General features: G+C 38.2%; 1 protein-coding gene across 4 annotated transcripts in view; it reads right to left on the bottom strand.

Annotated features, from left to right (window-relative positions):
- ANKRD13C (ankyrin repeat domain 13C) overlaps nucleotides 1-21,822 on the bottom strand; it is a 94,383-nt gene that overhangs the window by 60,514 nt on the left and 12,047 nt on the right. For all 4 annotated transcript variants that reach the window (XM_001166457.7, XM_009423361.4, XM_009423351.4 and 1 more), the window contains exons 2-3: nucleotides 14,961-15,002; nucleotides 3,827-3,931 (exon numbers count right to left, since the gene is read on the bottom strand). In XM_001166457.7, coding sequence (XP_001166457.1) covers nucleotides 3,827-3,931; nucleotides 14,961-15,002 — 147 coding nt within the window. The remainder of the gene's footprint in view (nucleotides 1-3,826; nucleotides 3,932-14,960; nucleotides 15,003-21,822) is intronic.

The raw sequence follows: 21,822 nt of genomic DNA, 5'->3' as shown, positions 1-21,822 counted from the left end.
CTCCCAAAGCGCTGGGGTTACTGGCATCTAATATAATACTTTTAAGAAAAATTTTGATTCTTGATACACAGTCTCGAATTTTCTTTGCAGTTTTTATTCATCTCTTCATTAATTCATTGAACAAATATTGTACCAGAGATAAAGGGGTGAATAAGACAACATATGCATGACTTGAAGTCTCACAAAGCTTATATTATCAAGATACACAGAGTAGGGAACACATACTGAAAAATTAATTAGAAGTATGCAACATATTGCAAAGGAAAAGACTAAACCACTTTGAAAATGTACAAGAAGAACTTAACCTACTCTAGAAGTTGAGGAAAGCCTTCTCTCAAAAAGAAATTTAAAATTGAAGGCTAAATGAAGACTTCTAGTTCAATGTAAGATGGCAAACCAATACGAACTGCTGTCTCTTCCTCCACATTAACACCTTTGATGTGCCACAAAAATAAGACAAAGGCCGACAGAATTCCCAAAACTACCATAACATAAGTATACCATGACATAAGTCTGCACAAACTGTGAGCAACTTCTGGAGAGAGAAAAGACAACTAGATCCCAGAGTGCATAAAGAAACCAGAGCTGTCTAGATCAGAGAAAGCTAGGAATCATGGGTGAGGGATAAATTGTGGGAAAAAAAGGCTTTTTAGTTGTATCCATATCTCTATCTCATACTGGTCTGGGCTGATCACTGTTTACCAGGTAACCACTGTAAGGCAGAAAAGCAACATAATCTTGAAATTTTATTATTAATTAGTGAAATGATTCTAAACAGTCTCTGACAAGTAGTTTGCATTGTCTGTTTTGTGGTACAGGAATGTTAGCAAAATTATCAGAAATCAGAAAAAATGGACACAAAAATAGGTCACAAAGTTTTTGCCAGTAATTAATAATATTAGATTATCTCTGATTTTTCAAAAAACATAAAATGTTAATGTAACACAAGCCAAAAAATCAAAAATTTAAATCACAGTGCTTAAGATAATTTCAAAGTACAGACATAGCCGGGCATGGTGGCTCACGCCTGTAATCCCAGCACTTTGGGAGGCCGAGGCAAGTAGATTACCTGAGGTCAGGAGTTCGAGACCAGCCTGGCCAACATGGTGAAACCCCATCTCTACTAAAAATACAAAAATTAATTGGGCACTGTGGCAGGTGCCTGTAGTCCCAGCTACTCAGGAGAACCGCTTGAACTCGGTCTCAAAAAAATAAATAAATAAAAATAAGTACAGACATATGTTTAACACCATTATACATTTATATTAATATTTCTAATAAACCGTAAGAGATATTCAATTAATTATCCTTTAAGTTAGCAGTTAAGTATTTGTTTCATGTGATGGAAAGTAATGAAAATATAAGCACCGAGCAATTATGGTTATATAATTACATAATAATGGACAATGGGATATTATTTAGAATGGCTAAGATATCACTCTACATAAGAAAATCACTTTAAGAACAGACCTCAACTATCTGAGCCTCAATCTTTTACCTTTAAATTGATTGTTAAATATCCTTTAACTAATTTTCCATGAAAATTTTGTTTATTGGCCTTCCCAATAATTATGAATTCTTAAACAGAAGAGACCAGGTCTTTTATTCTCCACATCTTAATACACACACATGCTTTATAGTAAGGACTCAGTAAATACTGACTCTGAGTAAAGAATCCTTGAGGCCGGGCGCAGTGGCTCACACCTGTAACCCCAGCATTTTGGGAGGCCGAGGCTGGTGGATCACCTGACGTCAGGAGTTCAAAACCAGCTTGACCAACGTGGAGAAACCCCAACTATACTAAAACTACAAGATTAGCCGGGCATGGTGATGTATGCCTGTAATCCCAGCTACTTGGGAGGCTGGGGCAGGAGAATTGCTTCAACCCGGGAGGCAGAGGTTGCAGGTAAGCCTAGATTGTGCCATTGCACTCCAGCCTGGGCAACAAGGGTGGAACTCCGTCTCAAAAAAAAAAAAGAATAATTGAAAGTCACAAAAGTCACACTAGACAGAAACCCAGAAGACAATCTTGTTTCCTCTCCATTCTGTTAATTAGTTAGAAAAATCAGAGGAAGTTTCCTCAGACCAGTTGTTGCAACTCTTATTATCAGTTTCTTTTGGGTTTGCACATTTTTTATCTTTTCCTTGAAATAATTCTAGGATTAGTATTGTTTCTTGCTCTCATGAGGGTCTCCTGATATTTGTCCAGAAAGGACAACTGTCAGTGTATAACAAATAAAAAAAAAAATACACTCACTTTAGTTGTTAAAATATTACAATTTTATCTCAGTAACTCTTAGACCCAAATATAACTTCACCATTAAAAGTTGTTTATAGGCTGAGCACGGTGGCTCATGCCTGTAATCCTAGCACTTTGGGAGGCCGAGGCGGGCGGATCACGAGGTCAGGAGTTTAAGACCAGCCTGACCAACATGGTGAAACCCCGTCTCTGCTAAAAATACAAAAATTAGCCAGGCATGGTGGCAGGCACCTGTGATCCCAGCTACTTGGGAGGCTGAGGCAGGAGAACCCCTTGAATGCAGGAGGCAGAGGTTGCAGTGAGCCAAGATTGTGCCATTGCATTCCATCCAGCCTGGGTGACAGGGCGAGACTCCCTCTCAAAAAAAAATTTTTTTTTTGTTTATAAAGTTCAGGAAGTCCACAAAAATGTATGTGCGGTACAATATACAGCTAAATAATTTTTTTTTTTTTTGAGACAAAGTCTTGCTCTTGTCGCCCGGGCTGGAGTGCAATGGTGCGATCTCGGCTCACTGCAACCTCCGCCTCCCAGGCTCAGGCGATTCTCGTGCCTCAGCCTCCCGAGTAGCTGAGATTACAGGCGCCCACCACCATGCCTGGCAATTTTTTTTGTATTTTTAATAGAGACGGGGTTTCACCACATTGGCCAGGCTGGTGGTGAACTCCTGACCTCAGGTGATCCACCCGCCTCGGCCTCCCAAAGTGCCGGGATTACAGGCGTGAGCCACCGTGCCCAGCCTGCCAAATCTTAAGAAAGCACCCAGAAGAGCCCAAAATGTAGCATCAAAATAAGACTGAATCTATGTAACACCTAGGAGAGTTCCACATTATGCATTTCTTTAATAAAACTGCCAACGTTTTTTATTTCCTTCCACAAAGTTAGATTTAATTGATCATTTTCAGCCTAAAAATATAAAGATAATATTATCAGCAAGATAATATTCCCATTCATCCAGATTAAGTTTTGTACAATTTTCCACTATTGAGATATACTTGACAAAAATAAGATCTGTATGTGAAGTTGAAAAAAATTATGGGTAGGAGGAGGGAGAGTGGAATAACTCAACATTCAGCGTATTATCAAAAAGAATATGACATGTTTTGGAAATACTCTTTTAATGACTAAAACAAAATAGAGACAGTCTTCTTCCTTGCTTCCAGCAAAATCTATACCTACCAACTAAAGCAGATAACTATTGTAACACTATGGTTATTTTTAGTTCCAACAATGGCCTATATAATTAAGCAGTTGCCAAAAAGGACAGTCAGGTATCAATTTTTTTTTTAAAGTCCTGTATTATGGATGAATAAAAAAAGAATCAGAGAACACCAGTAAGGTAGAATGCTGCAAAAGAAAAAAAAATTCATAATTTTAAACATGATTCTTCAATTCTTTCTGTGTTCCACTCAATGTTCAAGTTCCTAAGTCATGAATAATTCACATGTAAGTTTATACATAATTGCAAAAGTTCATATTATGGCAAGTTACAATGAATGAAGAATATTTCAAATGCATCACTTCATATTTTTAGAAGATATATCAACAACAGTAATTCATATTGCTTACTCATCTGTCTATCTCCATAGCTGATGGCTTCCGCCAGAGGGCTCCATCCCTGAGCATTTTTCACCTTGACTGGAGCATTGTGAGCCAAAAGTAAATGGGCACATTCTGCAATATAAAGTAGTAATAATATCAAACATCATGCAATTTTTAGAATCTCTAAATATAAATATATGAAAGTTTAATATACCAAATTAACATAAATAGATGAAATAAAAGTATCCATTCTACTGCCTAAAAATAAATTGGATCTCTCTGCAAAGAAGGTATCATGTTCCCTAATAATTATTCCCAAGAGTATTTTTTTAATGTTTTCATACTCTAAAAGATAACCCAAGAACTTCAAGAGTGATTTACTTGCAAATACCTATCAGCTAGTAAGACCCAAAAGAGGATTTGTGTGTCCATAATGTCAAATAGAAAGTTCATTTTTTATTTCAGAAACAAAAGTGCTTTCAATAAGAGTCAGTAATGTTTCCAATAAACATTTATTTTTCAAATTTTATAATTGTTATGGTTTGGAAAAATGTTCAGAAAAAGGGCAAAACTCGGCTTATGATACAACGACAAATCTAGATAGTTTTTCAAATAATCAAAAGAAGTCTAAGGTATAGACCTTTCTATAGGTTGAGAAAACTTTTTCTTTAATTAAAAATAAAAAGTTGGCCGGGCGCGGTGGCTCACGCCTGTAATCCCAGCACTTTGGGAGGCCAAGGCGGGCAGATCACGAGGTCAGGAGATCGAGACCATCCTGGCTAACATGGTGAAACCCCGTCTCTACTAAAAAATAAAAAAAATTAGCCAGGCATGGTGGTACGTGCCTGTAGTCCCAGCTAAATGGGAGGCTGAGGCAGGAGAATCGCTTGAACCCGGGAGGCAGAGGCTGCAGTGAGCCAAGATTGCGTCACTGCATTCCAGCCCAGATGACACAGCGAGATTCCATCTCAAAATAAAATAAAATAAAAATTAAAAAATAAAAAGTTTATTTAACAGGAAAAAAGTTAAAACTGAGGCCCACGCTAGGCGCAGTGGCTCATGCCTGTAATCCCAACACTTTGGGAGGCTGAAGTGGGCCGATCACCTGAGGTCGGGAGTTCCAGACCAGCCTAGCCAACATGGAGAAACCCCATCTCTACTAAAAATACAAAATTAGCTGAGCATGGTGGCGCATGACTATAATCCCAGCTACTCGGGAAACTGAGGCAGGAGAATCGCTTGAACCCGGGAGATGGAGGTTGCAGTGAGCCGAGATTGCGCCATTGCACTCCAGCCTGGGCAACAAGAGCCAAACTCTGTCTCAAAAAAAAAAAAAAAAAAAAAAGACAGCCATCCATCCATTCATTCAATCAATAATTCAGCAAATATTTACCAAATGTCCATTATATGCAATTTCTAAATACCAGGTACTAGATAAGGTATTGCTATCGAAGAGCATAATTCCTATGTTGGAATATAACATGTAAATTAATAACTAGAATAGAAAAATAATGCAAGATAATGATAAGTGCTTTAAAAGAAATAAGAGTGTTAAGACAGTGTAATGTGGGTTGGCTAAAGTGGGGAACAAATGGCACTACTTTAGCACTATTCCTAGTGATAGAAGAAATAAATATACTAGCAGGGAACTTTATCACAATAATGTAAAATAAATACAGAAATTTCATAGCAGTGTTTCAATCTGGTAACAGTATATAAGAATATATGTACATGAATGTTTATTTTAATGTTGTTTGTATGGCAATTATACTGGAAACAAAGTGAATGTCCACAGTAGGGCAATAATAGACATGTTGCATCTACATTACATTAATAATATACAGTCATTTTTTAAGACTAGAGTCATATCAAAAGTACAGAGAAGCCAGCTTGAATGGTTAGCCAAATTTCGGAAATTTAGCATCAAAAAGAATAATGGCTAACTAGTTATAACACATTGAAAAAAAAAACTGATAAGCCCATAACAACATCAAGAAATAAAAGGGTGGGCAATAAGTTCTTACTTACAGAATAATGCAATGCTACCTAATAAATGTAGAAGAAATGATAAAATTAGAAAATTTAACATAATACCCCATGTAATAACTGGTTTAGGCAAAGGTCTTTATTGAATGCTAAAGCCACTAGGTAAAAAGCTTTATGCTGGGAATAGGATATTCACATGGAACCAAAGTATTGTCCCAAGAATATTTACTAATAACAAACAGAAAAATGTTCCTTTACAATGGATATATTTGAAGATTATCACTTACACGATCTAACTTAGTGGCAATTAATGATGAAATAATCTGATATTGTGTGTTTCCAATGTGATATATGTAAAGTTCCTAATATCACCTATGAAATATTCTATCCAGAAATGTTTAACCTGAATCTAATAAAGCCTCTATAGCTGATTTTCAATTCACAGAAAAAACAAAGGATAAAGAACAGGTTAAGAAACATGGAGAGAAAATGATCAGGCAAATCTGAGAGAAAGGATATTCTACAAGTTAACTGGTCAAGACTTTTCAAAAAGTTGGGCACAAAGGTGGGGAAAAGGTGAGCAAATTGCTCTAGATTATGAGACATAACAACCAAATGCAATGAGTCACTCTCAACTGGGTCATGTTTCAGTATAAAAAACCTATAAATGACATTCTGGGAACAATTGGAGAAATCTCAATATGCATTGGGTATAAGATGATATTTTAACAATATCATTAATTTTCCTTGGTGTGATCATGATAATGTGGTTATGAAGGAGAATACCTGTATTCTTAGAGGTGCATGCTGAAGTATTTGGGGGTAAAATGTCATGATATCTACATTTAGTTTTCAAATGGTATAACAACAATATATATAAATAAAGGCCAGATGCAGTGGCTCATGCCTGTAATCCCTACACTTTGGGAGGCCAAGGGGGGCGGATCATCTGAGGTCAGGAGTTTGAGACCAACGTGGCCAACATGGTGAAACCTGTCTCTACTAAAATACAAAAAAATTAGCCAGGCATGTTGGAACTGGCCTGTAATCCCAGCTACTACGGAGGCTGAGGCAGGAGAGCTGCCTGAACCCAGAAGGCGGAGGTTGCAGTGAGCTGAGATGGTGCCACTGAGTGAGACTCCGACTCAAAAACACAAACAAATAAAACAAACAAATAACAAAAAAATTTATATATATAAAACATAAAAAGATAAAATATGAAACAATGTTAATTATTGAGTCTATATGGAAAGCATTTGAATGTTTGTTGTGATAATCTTTCAATTTTGGGGGTATATTTAAATTTTTTATAATAAAATATTGAGAAGGATAAAGGAATTAAATAAATCAAAAAAAGGAATCAATTAGAGTCATCCCAACAGGCTTAAAGGAATGTTCACGGTGTACTGCTAAGTGATAGAATTCATCTGCTCAACACAGAAGTATATAATGATTGCATTGTTTAAAAAGGAATGAGTAAGCCTAGGTGCAGTGGCTCACACCTATAATCCCAGGACTTTGGGAGGCCAAGGTGGGCAGATCACCTGAGGTCGGGAGTTCAAGACCAGCCTGGCCAACATGGTGAAACCCCATCTCTACTAAAAATACACAAAGTAGCCAGGTGTGGTGGCACACGCCTGTAATCCCAGCTACTTAGAGGCTGAGTCAGAAGAATCGTTTGAACCCTGGAGGCAGAGGTTGCAGTGAGCCGAGACAGCGCCATTACACTCTGGCCTGGGCAACAGAGAGAGACTCTGACTCAATAAATAAATAAATAAATAAATAAATAAATAAATAAATAAAAGGAATGAGTAAAAAACTACATACATGAGTGTGTATGTTCAGACACATGCACAAGTATTTCTATATAATAATAAGCATAGAGAAATGTATGTAAGAATATCCAGCAGGTTTTAACATGCGTTACCATATTTATTGGGAAGGGGATTAGTAAGAAGAGGGGATGATAGCCAAGATAAAAAGAAATTTTTTTTTAAAAGAATAAAAACAAACGGACCCATCTCCCAAAAAACCATTGGGTTTTGTAAATATGTTTGTATGTATACATGTATAGGGGAATGTAAACATGTAAGATACCTACAAATTTCTATAGCTATTTCATGGTAGACTTTTGAAAGAAAAGAAAAATATGGCAAATTACTATCTGTAGGGATTCTACTTCCATGAAAACAAACAAAGTCCCTGTGTTGTAAGTAAAGAGTACGATACGAAGGGATATCCATGAGGCTGTAAATGTTAACTACATCAAGAAAAAAAAAGTAGAGAGATGATGCTTTTATGTATCTATGTACTGTATGATTTCAACTGTTTCAACAGGCATGTATTAGTAACCAAAAAAATCATTAAAGAAAAAAATAGGCCAGGAGCAGTGGCTCACACTTGTAATCCCAGCACTTTGGGAGGCCGAGGCAGGTGGATCACGAGTTCGAGACCAGCCTGGCCAACATAGTGAAACCCCGTCTTTACTAAAAATACAAAAATTAGCTGGGCATGGTGGCCCACGCCTGTAGTCCCAGCTACTCATGAGGCTGAGGCAGGAGAATCACTTGAACCCAGGAGGTGGAGGTTGTGATGAGCCAAGATTGCATCACTGCACTCCAGCCTGGGCAACAAAATGAGACTCTGTCTCAAAAAAAAAGAAAAAGAAAAAAAAGATACTATAAAAATATTAAAAAGCAGGTTGCACAACAATAGCTAAAGGAATACCTCAGAATTCATGTAAGATTTATACATTGTGCTAGACACATATCAACAATGTTTCTGATATGCCACAGACCCAGCAGAAAAGATGCCCTTCACTCACTAGTCACAACTCAACTGAAGTAGAGATTAGCAACTAACAAAAAATCAGATAATCATAGATATGCTAATAACCTATGACATAGTCTTATAATTTAAAAAAAAAGAACTGGTGGCCAGGCGCGGTGGCTCACGCCTATAATCCCAGCAGTTTGAGAGGCTGAGGCGGGCGGATCAGGAGATCAGGAGTTTGAGACCAGCCTGACCAACATGGTGAAACCCCAGCTCTACTAAACATACAAAAATTACCCATGGTGGTGGCACACACCTGCAATCCCAGCTACTCAGGAGGCTGAGGCAGGAGAATCACTTGAAACCAGGGAGCAGAGATTGCAGTGAGCCGAGATCGCACCACTGCACTCCAGCCTGGGTGGCAGGGCGATATTCCGTCTCAAAAAAAAAAAAAAAACAACCAGATCAATCGAATGTCTTCTCTCAGTAATGTTAACAATGCATAATAAGAAAAGAAGGTAGTTAACAACTAGGCACTAAGGCTTAAAGAATGCATAAATGTGCCAGGAAGAACTCAAGGCAAGGACTGTGAAAAACGCAAATTATGAGGAATAGAAATCACACATTTAGGCCGGAAACAGTGGCTCATGCCTACAATCCCAGCAGTTTGGGAGGCCAAGGTGGGTGGATCACCTGAGGTACGGGGTTTGAGACCTGTCTGGCCAACATGGCAAAACCCTGTCTCTACTAAAAATAAAAAACTTAGCTGGACGTGGTGGCATGCGCCTGTAATCCCGGCTGCTCAGGAGGCTGAGGCAGGAGAATTGCTTGAACTTGGGAGGTGGAGGTTGCAGTGAGCGGAGATCATGCCACTGCACTCCAGGCTGGGTGACAGAGTGAGCCTCCGTCTCAAAAAAACAAACAAACCAAAAAAAAAAAAAAAAAAGAAAGAAATCACACATTAATAAGTAAGAACTATAAAGATGATCAAATATAGAGAGAACCAGTGAGAAAAATAGGACAGTTGGAAACAACAGAATATCTACAGTTATTAAAGTTAGAAACCATATTAATTCTAAAGTTACTTTAAGAAAAAATAAAAAATTGCAGATCCAAAAAAGACTGAAAATGAATTAAAAGTTGCAGCAACTGGTTTGAAAAACCTTTCTCTCATATTTTCAACCAAAAGGATAAGAATTAAAGATTAGTTTTTCTATATCATCTCGTAAAACTTCCTGAAACCTTCCTTAATTAAGTATAATATTCTTCATTTCCATCCAAATCCACAGTTCAATAACCTCCCACGTGACATCACTAATATTAGTCAATGGACTCAGAAATTCAGAAAAAAATCAGTCTTCTGTGGTGAAAAACTAACGTTATTCAGTAGGTTAAGATGAGTGAGAGAAGGAAAGCATGTAGAAGTATAAAAGATTCTCTTTACCTCAATCAAAATATTATGTGAACGCCCTGGGAAATTTTGTTGTGTTTATAGACAAGTACAGAAACAGAACGTGCCCTTCAACAATGAAATCACTAAAGGTACAGTGTATCTTAAAGGAAGATAAAAGAGAATAGACTATCTAGGCTGAACAATGATATAATGTAAAAGCAAGGTATAGAACACTAAGTAGGCCAGGCGCAGTGACTCACACCTGTAATCTCAGCACTTTGGGAGGCCAAGGTGGGTAAATCATCTGAGGTCAGGAGTTCGAGACCAGCCTAGCCAATATGGTGAAACCCCGTCTCTACTAACAATACAAAAATTAGCCGGGCATGGTAACACACACCTGTAATCCCAGCTACTACTAAATGAAATCACTAAAGGTACAGTGTATCTTAAAAGAAGATAAAAGGGAATAGACTATCTAGGCTGAACAATGACATAATATAAAAGCAATGTATAGAACACTAAGTAGGCCACGCACAGTGGATCTATAATCTCAGCACTTTGGGAGGCTGAGGTGGGTAAATCACCTGAGGTCAGGAGTTTGAGACCAGCCTGGCCAACATGGTGAAACCCTGTCTCTACTAACAATACAAAAAATAGCCTGTAATCCCAGCTACTACTAGGTAGGCTGAGGTGGGAGAATCGCTTGAACTCAGGAGGCAGAGGTTGCAGCCAAGATCATCCCACTGCACTCCAGCCTAGGCAACAGAGCAAGACTCGACTCAAAAAAAAGGAACACTAAGTATAAAGTAGATGTTTTACTTTCCACTACATATTCCAATCTCACTTTTGTGCAACCAAATATAAAAAATATCAACAGACTTTCAAGTTTGTTTGAGTTATTTTAAAAAGAGAATTATACAAACACATACATAAAGATCATAAGAAAAAAAGCAAAAAAAGGGTGCACAACTGGAAAAATGTTAATGGATCAGTATGTAATCGGTTGTGTCTACTCTATTTGAAAAGGATTCAGAAACAACAAATACCAACATTATTTGCAGATCCTGAATCATCTAACCAAGTGTTTCCCAAAATACATCCCACAGAACTCTAATCTGTCAAGATACTTGTAAAAAAGAGCAAACATCAAATAACTGTGGGGAACTCTGACCACTATGTCCAACACATGCCCCAACTTGAAACATTACAATGCATATTAGCATATCAAATTTCTAACAAGTTCCACAACAAAGAAAACTTTTTAACTTTTATTTACCTAATATTTTTCAAATTGATTTGCTCTGGAAACTCTATTTTCTTCTAAATACCTTTCAATATCCCATAAAACTAATGTGGTTTTTCTCCTGTACTTCAATGGATGCAAAGAAACTAATGTTTTATGAAATATATTTTAATTTGTTGTTGTTGTTGAAACGGAATCTCGCTCTGTTATCCAGGCTGCAGTGCTGTGGTATGATCTCGGCTCACTGCAACCTCTGCCTCCCGGGTTCAAGTGATTCTCCTTTCTCAGCCTCCCAAATAGTTGGGATTACAGGCATGTGCCACCATGCCCGGCTAATTTTTGTATTTTTAGTAGAGATAGGGTCTTGCCATGGTGCCCAGGCTGGTCTCAAACTCCTGGCCTTAAGTGATCTGCCTGCCTTGGCCTCCCAAAGTGCTAGGATTACAGACGTGAGCCACCACGGCTGGCTGAAATACATTTTAAAACAGGCTGATATAAACCTATGATGAAGCATAATAGTACATCTATCTAAAATTAGAATACCCTCTGTGAGAATATATTTGAGTGGAAAAATAAAATAAAATTAGAACCCTAAAACAGAGATGGCAGATAGGCTTCATTTCACATTCAAATCCTGGTAAATCCATATTAACTACTAAAGTGCTAAATTAGGAAGGATTCCAGAATAGCAATCAGATTTGGCAAGTTGCATGTTGGCCAACTTTGATACAGACCATATCCTTTCTGAATGGTTCTTAGTGAAAAAGAGGGCAAAGCAATACACCATTAAAATAGATTTTAGAGCCAGGCACTCCCAAGTTGAAATTAAAACTTGGCTACTTTACTCTGGGCAAGTTTTGGGGCTAATGTTTTTCTTCCATAAAATGGAGATAATAATAGTACTTCACTCACATGGTTGTGGTAAGAGTTAAATGAGTAAATACGTGTAAAGTACTAGGAAAAGCATCTGGTATATTGTAAATAATAAATTCTAGTTATTTTCTAAAGTTCCAATCCAATGTTCTTTGAAAAAAAAAAGCGCAAGTTTTTATTGATCAAATTCAGCTGGCTGTATCTGACATATTTTCACCAAGGTTGCTAGAGATGTCAATCATGGCCTGCCCTATCCACATTCCTGCTAAAGTAAACATACTTCCTTTGTATTCCTGATTCCCTCTCCTACCCCCAAATCTCACCCAAGTCAGTCTAGCTAAAGCTAATTTCACAGAAGCAAATACCTACCTTAAAGACAGATAATTCATAGGTCTGCCATCACCCATCACTTGTGGCTTGGCTTGAGATAAACTGGACCAATCAAACTTTTTGCTCAGAAATTTGCGAACCTAAGAAACCTATCTAGTTAGCAGTGAACACCAGAAAGTCATTAAAACTTAGGATCCTAAAAGAATTATTTTAGGTCTGTTCAATTTCAGTAAACAGGAAAAGTCAATCATGAAAAAGGAGAATACCGCAGATATAAAGAACAGCAGACACACCATAAGAGATTGAAAGATGATAAGGAAATAGGAGAATGACTGATTCCTCCAAACATCTTGGTTCCCACTCTTCCTGAGACCTGGCTGGCACCTACTTCTTGAGTTTCTCTAACATGTAGCCTTTTAATGAATACTTCTTTACTTAGAAGTTACTCTAGTTAATCTTCCTTGTTAAGAAGAAAAAAAAAGCCATAACTATAACATTGAAGATACAGATTTGAATCACCAATTATATAGAATTAAAATAAAAATTAAGGTCAGGCACAGTGACTCACATCTGTAATCCCAGTGTTCTGGGAGGCCCAGGAGGGAGGATTGCTTGAGGCCAGGAGTTTGAGAATAGCCTGGGCAACATAGCGAGACCTCATTTCTAAAAATAAATTTAAAAGTTAGTTAGGTATGGTGGCATGTGCATCTAGTCCTTGCTACTTGGGAGGCTGGAGACAAGAGGATCACTTGAGCCCAGGAGTTTGAAGCCGCAGTGAGCTAGGATCGCACCACTATACCCCAGTTTGGGCAACGGAGCAAGACCCTGTCTCTAAAATAAAAATTATATTATCCTGTGGATCATACGCTTCATTTAAAGATTTGAACTTAAAAATCAAACTAGCAAAAGAACTTTGTTTTTCAACAAAACAAGTTCAAGCCAGGGCAACAAAGTGAGAACCTGTCTCTACATAAAATGAAAAAATTAGCCGGGCATGGTGGCATGTGCCTACAGTCCCAGCCACCCTGAAGGCTGAGACAGGAGGATCACTTGAGCTCAGGAGTTCTCAAGACTGCAGTGACCCATGATTGCATCATTGCACTCCAGCCTGGGGAACACAGCGACACCATGTTTCAAAAATAAAATAAAGGCCAGGCACGGTGGCTCATGCCTGTAATCCCAGCACTTTGTGAGGTCAAGGCGGGCGGATCACCTGAGGTCGGGAGTTCGAGATCGGCCTGACCAACATGGAAAAATCCCATCTCTACTAAAAATACAAAATTAGCCCTATAATCCCAGCTACTCCAGAGGCTGAGGCAGGAGAGTCGCTTGAACCCAGGAGGCAGAGATTGTGGTGAGCCAAGATTGCACCATTGCAGTCCAGCCTAGGCAATAAGAGTGAAATTCTGTCTCAAAATAAATAAATTAATTAAATAAAATAAAAACAAGTTCTAGCAATATCCCTAGGCCCATACATTCAGATCAAATGTTTACACTGACAGATACATTATACCATATAACAACAGATGTTCATAATGATACTTCTAGGTCATTGAAAAAAAAATCTTAACCGAAGTTCATTAGCCTGTCTAAAAATATACAATTATATTTCTTTAAAAAATTGTATCAGCTGGGCGTGGTGGCTCACACCTGTAATCCCAGCACTTTGAGAGGCCGAGGCAGGCGGATCATGAGGTCAGGAGATCGAGACCAGACTGGCCAACATGGTGAAGCCCTGTCTCTACTAAAAACACAAAAAATTAGCCAGGCGTGGTGGCATGCGCCTGTAGTCCCAGCTACTCAGGAGGCTGAAGCAGGAGAATTGCTTAAACCTGGGAGGCAGAGGTTGCAGTGAGCCAAGACTGCACCACTGTACTCCAGCCTGGGCAATAGAGCGAGACTCTGCCTCAAAAAAAAAAAAAAAAAAAAAAAAATTTTTACTAAACACATTTAAAATATAAAAATCTAGTACTCAAAGCATTGCTATTCAGCTATCTAAAATCCTCACTTTCCAGAATAACCGGGGATCTAAATAACTAAAGTTTTACTGCACTTAGGAATAACTTACAAAAGTAGGTATCTTTTAAATCACCTGCCTATAAGGTTTTTTAATTAAATAATGACTACTTTAATAAATACTTAATAAACAAGTATTAAGTTTTTGCAATTATCTACCAAAGGCTCAACTTATGACTTTATATATATAAAATATTATATATTAAAAATCATATAAAACTCTAATATGAAAAGTATAATAATAAATCTTAATATTTGGAAATAAGTCTTCTAAAATTATAAATTCCTGCTTGATAAAACAACCAAGTAAGGGGAAAAAAACATAGTTTCAAAAGACATAAAAGTTAGTACAGGATTTCCACCAACACTTTTTAAAAAGGGCCATGGAAAACAAGAAAATATTTACTAATTTCAATATACTAAATTCTAAGTTCAATTAACAAATAAAATGAGTTTTTAAAAACTCAAAAGACAAAACTGATCTTAAAAATTTTAAACTGACTATATATAAATGAAGTTAAACATAAAAAAAGAAAATATTTACTAACCTTTATTTCCTAACATCACAGCAAGGTGTAAAGGAGTATTTCCTAAAAAAAATAAAATAAAATAAATAAATTAGAAGGTGTAAAAACATAAGAACATTTACTTAAAAGTGGTTTCAGCTCCTTCAGAAATTTCACTGGCAGATTTTAAGCAAAAATACTGTGACTGCAAAATAATATTGCTTATATAGCAAATTTAAAGTCAGAAGATACCATGATTTCTGAGTACAATGTACTCTCCAACCCCTCCAAAAAAAAGGATATCCATTTTGAGATTTATTTTTCAAACAGATTTCACAGATTCCTTTTGCTGCTAATTTCTCTTTCACATTATTCTTTGTTCATTTAGCAAACAATTTAAATATCTAGTCATCCTTGGGGACAAAAATCAGTAAGACTGAATCCCAGTTTTCAAGTTGTTTGGAAAGTCTGCTGTTAGAGACAAATATGAAAATAAATAATAATTATTATTTATTAAATAGAAGGGAGTATAGCCTGACTGTAGAACATATGGCAGAGCTCATAACTTTGCAGAGAGTTAAATATTGAAGAATGGACCACACTGAAAGGAGCCTTAAAGAATTTGTTAGAAATCTGTAGGCGAACAAAAGCAACACTGCCTAGCATTCCAGATTTTTTTTAAAGTGATCCAAATCACCACTCAAGTGCAGAAACAATTTATATTTGGGAAACAAACAAACAGTTATTATTACTGGGGGTGAAGAAGTTATAGAAAACAGTAAAGAATGATATTGGAATGATGAGCAAAAGACAAAGACTTGAAAGCTGTGCTATGAAGTTTGGACTACATCCTATAGTTGATGTTATAGAATGACGAATTTAATTTCAAAATGATACCCTAAGCCATACTTATGATCTAAATGTTAAACCAACAGTAATATTTGAAATTAAAAAGTCAGTAAATAAAATTTGCTAAATTTCACATATCAGCAATTTTACGAAAGTCATCACATTAACAATTACGACCAAAATAATAAGCGAAACATTATCAAGGGATCACATGCAGGACATAAGAGATGTGCATGTGATAAATTCCAGTCTCAGCTTGACAAGAGATCGGCCATGATTCAAACACACACACACACACACACACACACACACACACACACACACACACTTTTGCTCAATAAAGGCAGAATGGAATGGGAATTGTTGGCAAAGTCAGCAAAATACTATTTTGAGCAAAATTTAGAAAACAGCACAAATAAATTCACTACACTAAAGTCATCTCCATGGCCGGGCACGGTGGCTCACGCCTGTAATCCCAGCACTTTGGGAAAGTGGCAGGCAGATCACCCGAGGTCAAGAGTTCAAGACCAGCCTGGCCAACATGGTGAAACCCCATCTCTACTAAAAATACAAAAATTAACCAGGCGTGGTGGCACCCGCCTGTGATCCCAGCTACTTGGGAGGCTGAGGCAGGAGAATTGCTTGAACCATGGGAGACAGAGGTTGCAGTGAGCCAAGGTCACTCCATTGCACTGCAGCCTGGGCGACAAGAGTGAAACTCTGTCTCAAAATAAATAAATAAAATAAAATAAAATAAAGTCATCTCTGTAATTAATTTTACCAAAAACAAAACAAAACCCTGGATTACAGAAAATCTCTTGATCTTAACTAGGGACAAAAAAACAAGACAGATTTGGAGATATAAGTGACATTATGTTTTTCAGAAATAAGAACTGGAGGTACAAATTTCCATTGGTACTTAGTACTTTAATATGAAAATATGCAATGAAGAAAGCATCTTTCAGCCGGGCGCGGTGGCTCACGCCTGTAATCCCAACACTTTGGGAGGCCAAAGGGGGCGGATCACCTGAGGTCGGGAGTTCAAGACCAGCCTGACCAAGATGGAGAAGCCCCATCTCTACTAAAAATACAAAATTAGCCAGGGGTGGTGGCGCATGCCTGTAATCCCAGCTACTGAGGAGGCTGAGGCAGGAGAATCGCTTGAACCTGGGAGGCGAAGGTTGCGGTGAACCAAGATGGCGGCATTGCACTCCAGCCTGGGCAAGAAGAGCGAAACTCCGTCTCACAAAAAAAAAAGAAAAGCATCTTTCATTATAGGCAGTTTTATATATGAATTTAGTAAAATTGATTTCTCTCTCCTCCCACGTAGAAATTGCATACCTATCTCATGAAGACATTAAAGAAACCATCCCTCCCCTCACAAACAACTGTATGTCGGCAATTTTTCAATTTTATCCAAAGGACAAATAAAGTTAGAGACACTCAAGTGAATTTTCCGCATTAGGAACTCTCAGTAAAGCACAGTTTTCATCCTACTACTAACTAATATGTTCAGTTCAAATAAAATGAAAATGTTTAAGAACAATTTTTGTGTGTGTGTGAGACAGAGTCTCCTTCTGTTGTCCAGGCTGGAGTGCAGAGGCCGATCTGGGCTCACTGCAACCTCCGATCCCGGGTTCAGGTGGTTCTCCTGCTTCAGCCTCCCGAGTAGCTGGGATTACAGGCGAGTGCCACTACACCCGGCTACTTTTTATATTTTTAGTAGAGATGGGGTTTCATCATGTTGGCCAGTCAGATCTCAAACTCCTGACCTCAGGTGATCCGCCCGCCTTGGTCTCCCAAAGTGCTGGGATTACAAGCATGAGCCACCACGCCCGGCCCTTAAGAACAATTTTAAAAACAGTTATACACTGATAGATTAGGAGCCGTCTGTGGGTCAGATTCATAAACTATTCAGTGCCTTCAGTCTTCAGCGTAATACAAGGTTAAAAAAATCAACATGAGCAAGTAACAATTTCCAATTTGATTGGTCTAGAATAAGGTCCTCTTCCTTCTTTTCAAAATATTGAACTAAATTTCCTAAGTTTAACTAAAAGTAGTCCTAAAAAGCAAACAAACTTGGCCGGGCGCGGTGGCTCACGCCTACAGTCACCGTACTTTGGAAAGCTGAAGTGAACATCTCACTTGAGGCCAGGAGTTCAGAACAGCCTGGCCAACATGGCAAAACCCCGTCTCTACTAAAAATAGCCGGGTGTGGTAGCGCATCCTGTAATCCAGCTGCTTGGGAAGCCGAAGTAGAAGAATCGCTTGAGTCCGGGTGGCAGAGGTTGCAGTGAGCCGAGATGGCGGCATTGCACTCCAGCCTAGGAAACAAAATGAGACCCTATCTCAAAAACAAAAAAAGCAAACAAACTTGTCGACAATTTGGTGCTAGAGACAAAAGGTCAACACCAACTATGCCAAAACCAAAGATTTACTTTGAGCTATCATTCCATTTTTTTTTTTTTTTTTTTTTTTTTTTTGAGACAGAGTCTCCCTCTTGTCACCCAGGCTGGAGTGCAGTGGCACGATCTCGGCTCACTGGAACCTCCGCCTCCCGGGTTTCAAGCAATTCTCCTGCCTCAGCCTCCCAAGTAGCTGGGATTACAGGTGCCCACCAACATACCCGGCTAATTTTTGGATTTTTAGTAGAGATAAAGGTTTCACCATGTTGCCCAGGCTGGTCTCAAATTCCTGGCCTCAAGTGATCCGCCCACCTTGGCCTCCCAAAATGCTAGGATTAGAGGAGTGAGCCACCGCGCTCGGCCTTCTAATTCCTTTTTATGTGCATTTTGACAAACTAAATTTTTCTAGCATTGTTTATCTCTTTTCATTTATTGGCATAAAATTTGTTCAAAATATCCGTTAATGATATACGATGACATTTGAATTTATACTGATGTAACACTTCTGATTCCTAATATCTGTTATTTGTGCCTTCTTTTTCTCTTGATCAGTATGTTTATTATTATTATTATTATTATTATGATTTTGAAACAGGGTCTTGCTCTGTCACCCAGGCTGGAGTATAGTGGCAAAATCATGGCTCACTGCAGCCTCAACCTTCCAGGCTCAAGTGATCCTCCCATCTCAGCCTCCCAAGTAGCTGGGATTACAGGCACACACCACCACACCCAACTAATTTTTTTAAAATTTTCAGTAGAGATGTCTCACTATGCTGCCTAAGCTGGTCTCAAACTTCTGGACTCAAGCAATCCTCCCACCTTGCCCTTCCAAAATATTGGGATTACAGGCATGAGTCACGGTGCCTGGTCTATTAATTTTATTCATCTTTTCAAAAAACAAAGTGTTGGCTTTGTTGCTCTATTTTTCTAATTTAATCATTCCTGCTCTTTTATTACTTCTATTTTATTTGGGTAAAATAAACTCAAATTGGGAAACTAAGCAACTTAAAATTGTTCTTCTAATTTCTTAAAACAGATTTGATGATTGATATTTTAGCCTTTTTCCTAATATATCTACCTTTTTAAAAATGTCTAGCTTATCTGCATGGTGATCAGAGAACAGGCAGTGTAATTTCAATCGTCTGAAATGTGTTGAGATTTGCTTTATGGTTGAGTCTGACCAATTTTTGTAAATGCTGTCTATATCCTTGCAAAAAAAAACTTTTTATTCTGCAGTTGTTGGGTTCAGCATTTCATAAAGATCCATTTTAATGGTGTTGTTCGTATTTTTTACATCCTTATTGATTTGTTGTTGTTGTTATTGTTGGCTTTTTTGGTAACAGGAATGTTAAAAATCTCCCACTATAATTGGGGGTTTCTATGTCTTCTTGTAATTCTAGCAAGTTTTGCTCGATATATTTTGAAGCCATGTTATCAAGTGCAATCAAACTTAAAATTTTCATAGATTTTTGGTTAATTGAAACACTTTTCATTGTGAGACATGCACCTTTTTCTCAGATAATGTTTTCTGTTTTAAAACCTATTGGGGGCGGGCACGGTGGCTCATGCCTGTAATCCCAGCACTTTTGGAGGCCGAGGCAGACGGATCACGAGTTCAGGAGCTTGAGACCAGCCTAGCCAATATGGTGAAACCCCGTCTCTACTAAAAATACAAAAATTAGCCAGGTGTGGTGGCGCACGCCTGTAGTCCCGCTACTCAGGAGGCTGAGGCAGGAGAATCACTTGAACCCAGGAGGCGGAGGTTGCAGTCAGCCAAGATCACGCCACTTCACTCCAGCCCGGGCGACAGAGCGAGATTCCATCTCCAAAAACAACTATTGGGATATTAACACCATTATACCAACTTTTTTGAATTGGTATTTGCATGGAATATATTTTTCAATCCTCCCACTTTCAACTTTTTAACGTCCTGATGTTTTAGATATGTCTCCAACTGCATGCAGTTGGGTGTTTTTATCCTACAGTAAGACAATATTTGTCTTTTTAACTGAAGCATTTAATCCAGTTTCACATATACTTACTGATATATCAGGGTCTAAATCTACCATCTTTTTGTGTGTGTGTGTTTTTTTTTTTTTTTGAGAAGTTTCATTCTGTCACCCAGGCTGGAGTGGAGTAGTACAATCTCGGCTCACTGCACCCTCCGCCTCCCAGGTTCAAACGATTCTCCTGCCTCAGCCTCCCGAGTAGCTGGGATTACAGGCGTGCGCCACCACACCAGCTAATTTTTGTATTTTAGTAGAGACAGGGTTTCACCATGTTGGCCAGGCTGGTCTTGAACTCCTGACCTCAAGTGATCTGCCTGCCTCAGCCTCCCAAAGTGATGGGATTACAAGCGTGAGCCACTGCCAGCCCAGCCCCTTTTTGTGTTTTCTATTTGTTCTGCCTGTTCTATATCCCTTTTGCTTGTCTTTCTTACCTTCTTCTAGATTGACTATTTTTATTATTCCATTTTGTTTTTTAATCTATCTGGAAGGTATACATATTTTATTTTACTGTAGCAGGAAAGTGGCATGATACAAATTACATTTTAAAATCATTCTTGTCCTCATATAGAGAATGGATTGGAGGGGGACATAGGGAGACCAGTTATGAGTCTGGTGCAATATTCCCAGGAAAAAAATATAATTAAAATTGGTCAGTCTCAATGTGGTGGCAGAGACAGAAGTAGACTGGTTCAAAATAACTTGCTAATTACATGTGTATGGGGAGTAAGAAGTGGTGAAACAAAGAATGATCTCAGTGACTGGCTTGAGCAACTAGATAGTTAAGGATGTAATTTAAAAGAATGGGTGGCCAGGTGAAAGGGGAGGAGGCAGAAAATGATAACTCCATTTTGGACAAGTTAATTTTAAAATAACTCTGAGATTCCAAGTGAAGACAAATACAAAATCTAGACCTCAAAGGAGAAGTATAGGCTGGAGATATACATTTGGCAGTAAAAAAGAAGAGACAGGCCTGGAGCAGTGGCTCATGCATGTAATCCCAGCACTTTAGGAGGCAGAAGTGGGCAGATCATGAGGTCAGGAGTTCGAGATCAGCCTGACCAACATGTTGAAACCCCATTTCTACTAAAAATACAAAAATTAGCCGGGCATGGTGGCGCATGCCTATAATCCCAGCTACTCAGGAGGCTGAGGCAGGAGAATCGCTTGAACCCGGGAGGCAGAGGTTGCAGTGAGCTGAGATTGCCCATTGCACTCCAGCCTGGGTGACAGAGCGAGACTCCAACTCGGTGGAGGGGGGAATAAAAAAAAGAAGAGACGTTTACAATCATATGTATAAATTCCTGAATATCCCTTTTTGTATCAATAGTGGAAGAGGTAGCAATAGTTCCCTTTCTTCACTTCTCTATCTTTCAGGGAGAAAAAGAAGTACCATGCTCCAAATGGTAAAGAAAGAAAAACACACAAACACACACACACACACACAAAATAACACTTGCTGCTGCCCAGGAGGGGAACTAGATAGGTAGAGATGGGTGAAAGGGAAACTTTTAACAATGTATCCTTTTATTTTTAAGAATTCTAAAGCATGTGAATGTTATATCTATTCAACAAATTTTTAAATTTAAGTTAAGGAGAGTCCACCAGAGTCTAGACAGATAACCTAGGTGAAGAAGTCAAGGT

Source organism: Pan troglodytes, chromosome 1, assembly GCF_028858775.2.
Source record: "Pan troglodytes isolate AG18354 chromosome 1, NHGRI_mPanTro3-v2.0_pri, whole genome shotgun sequence".
Taxonomy (NCBI): Eukaryota; Metazoa; Chordata; class Mammalia; order Primates; family Hominidae; genus Pan; species Pan troglodytes.
The sequence above is the reverse complement of the archived record's forward strand: the minus strand, read 5'-3'. Positions and strand labels throughout refer to the sequence as shown.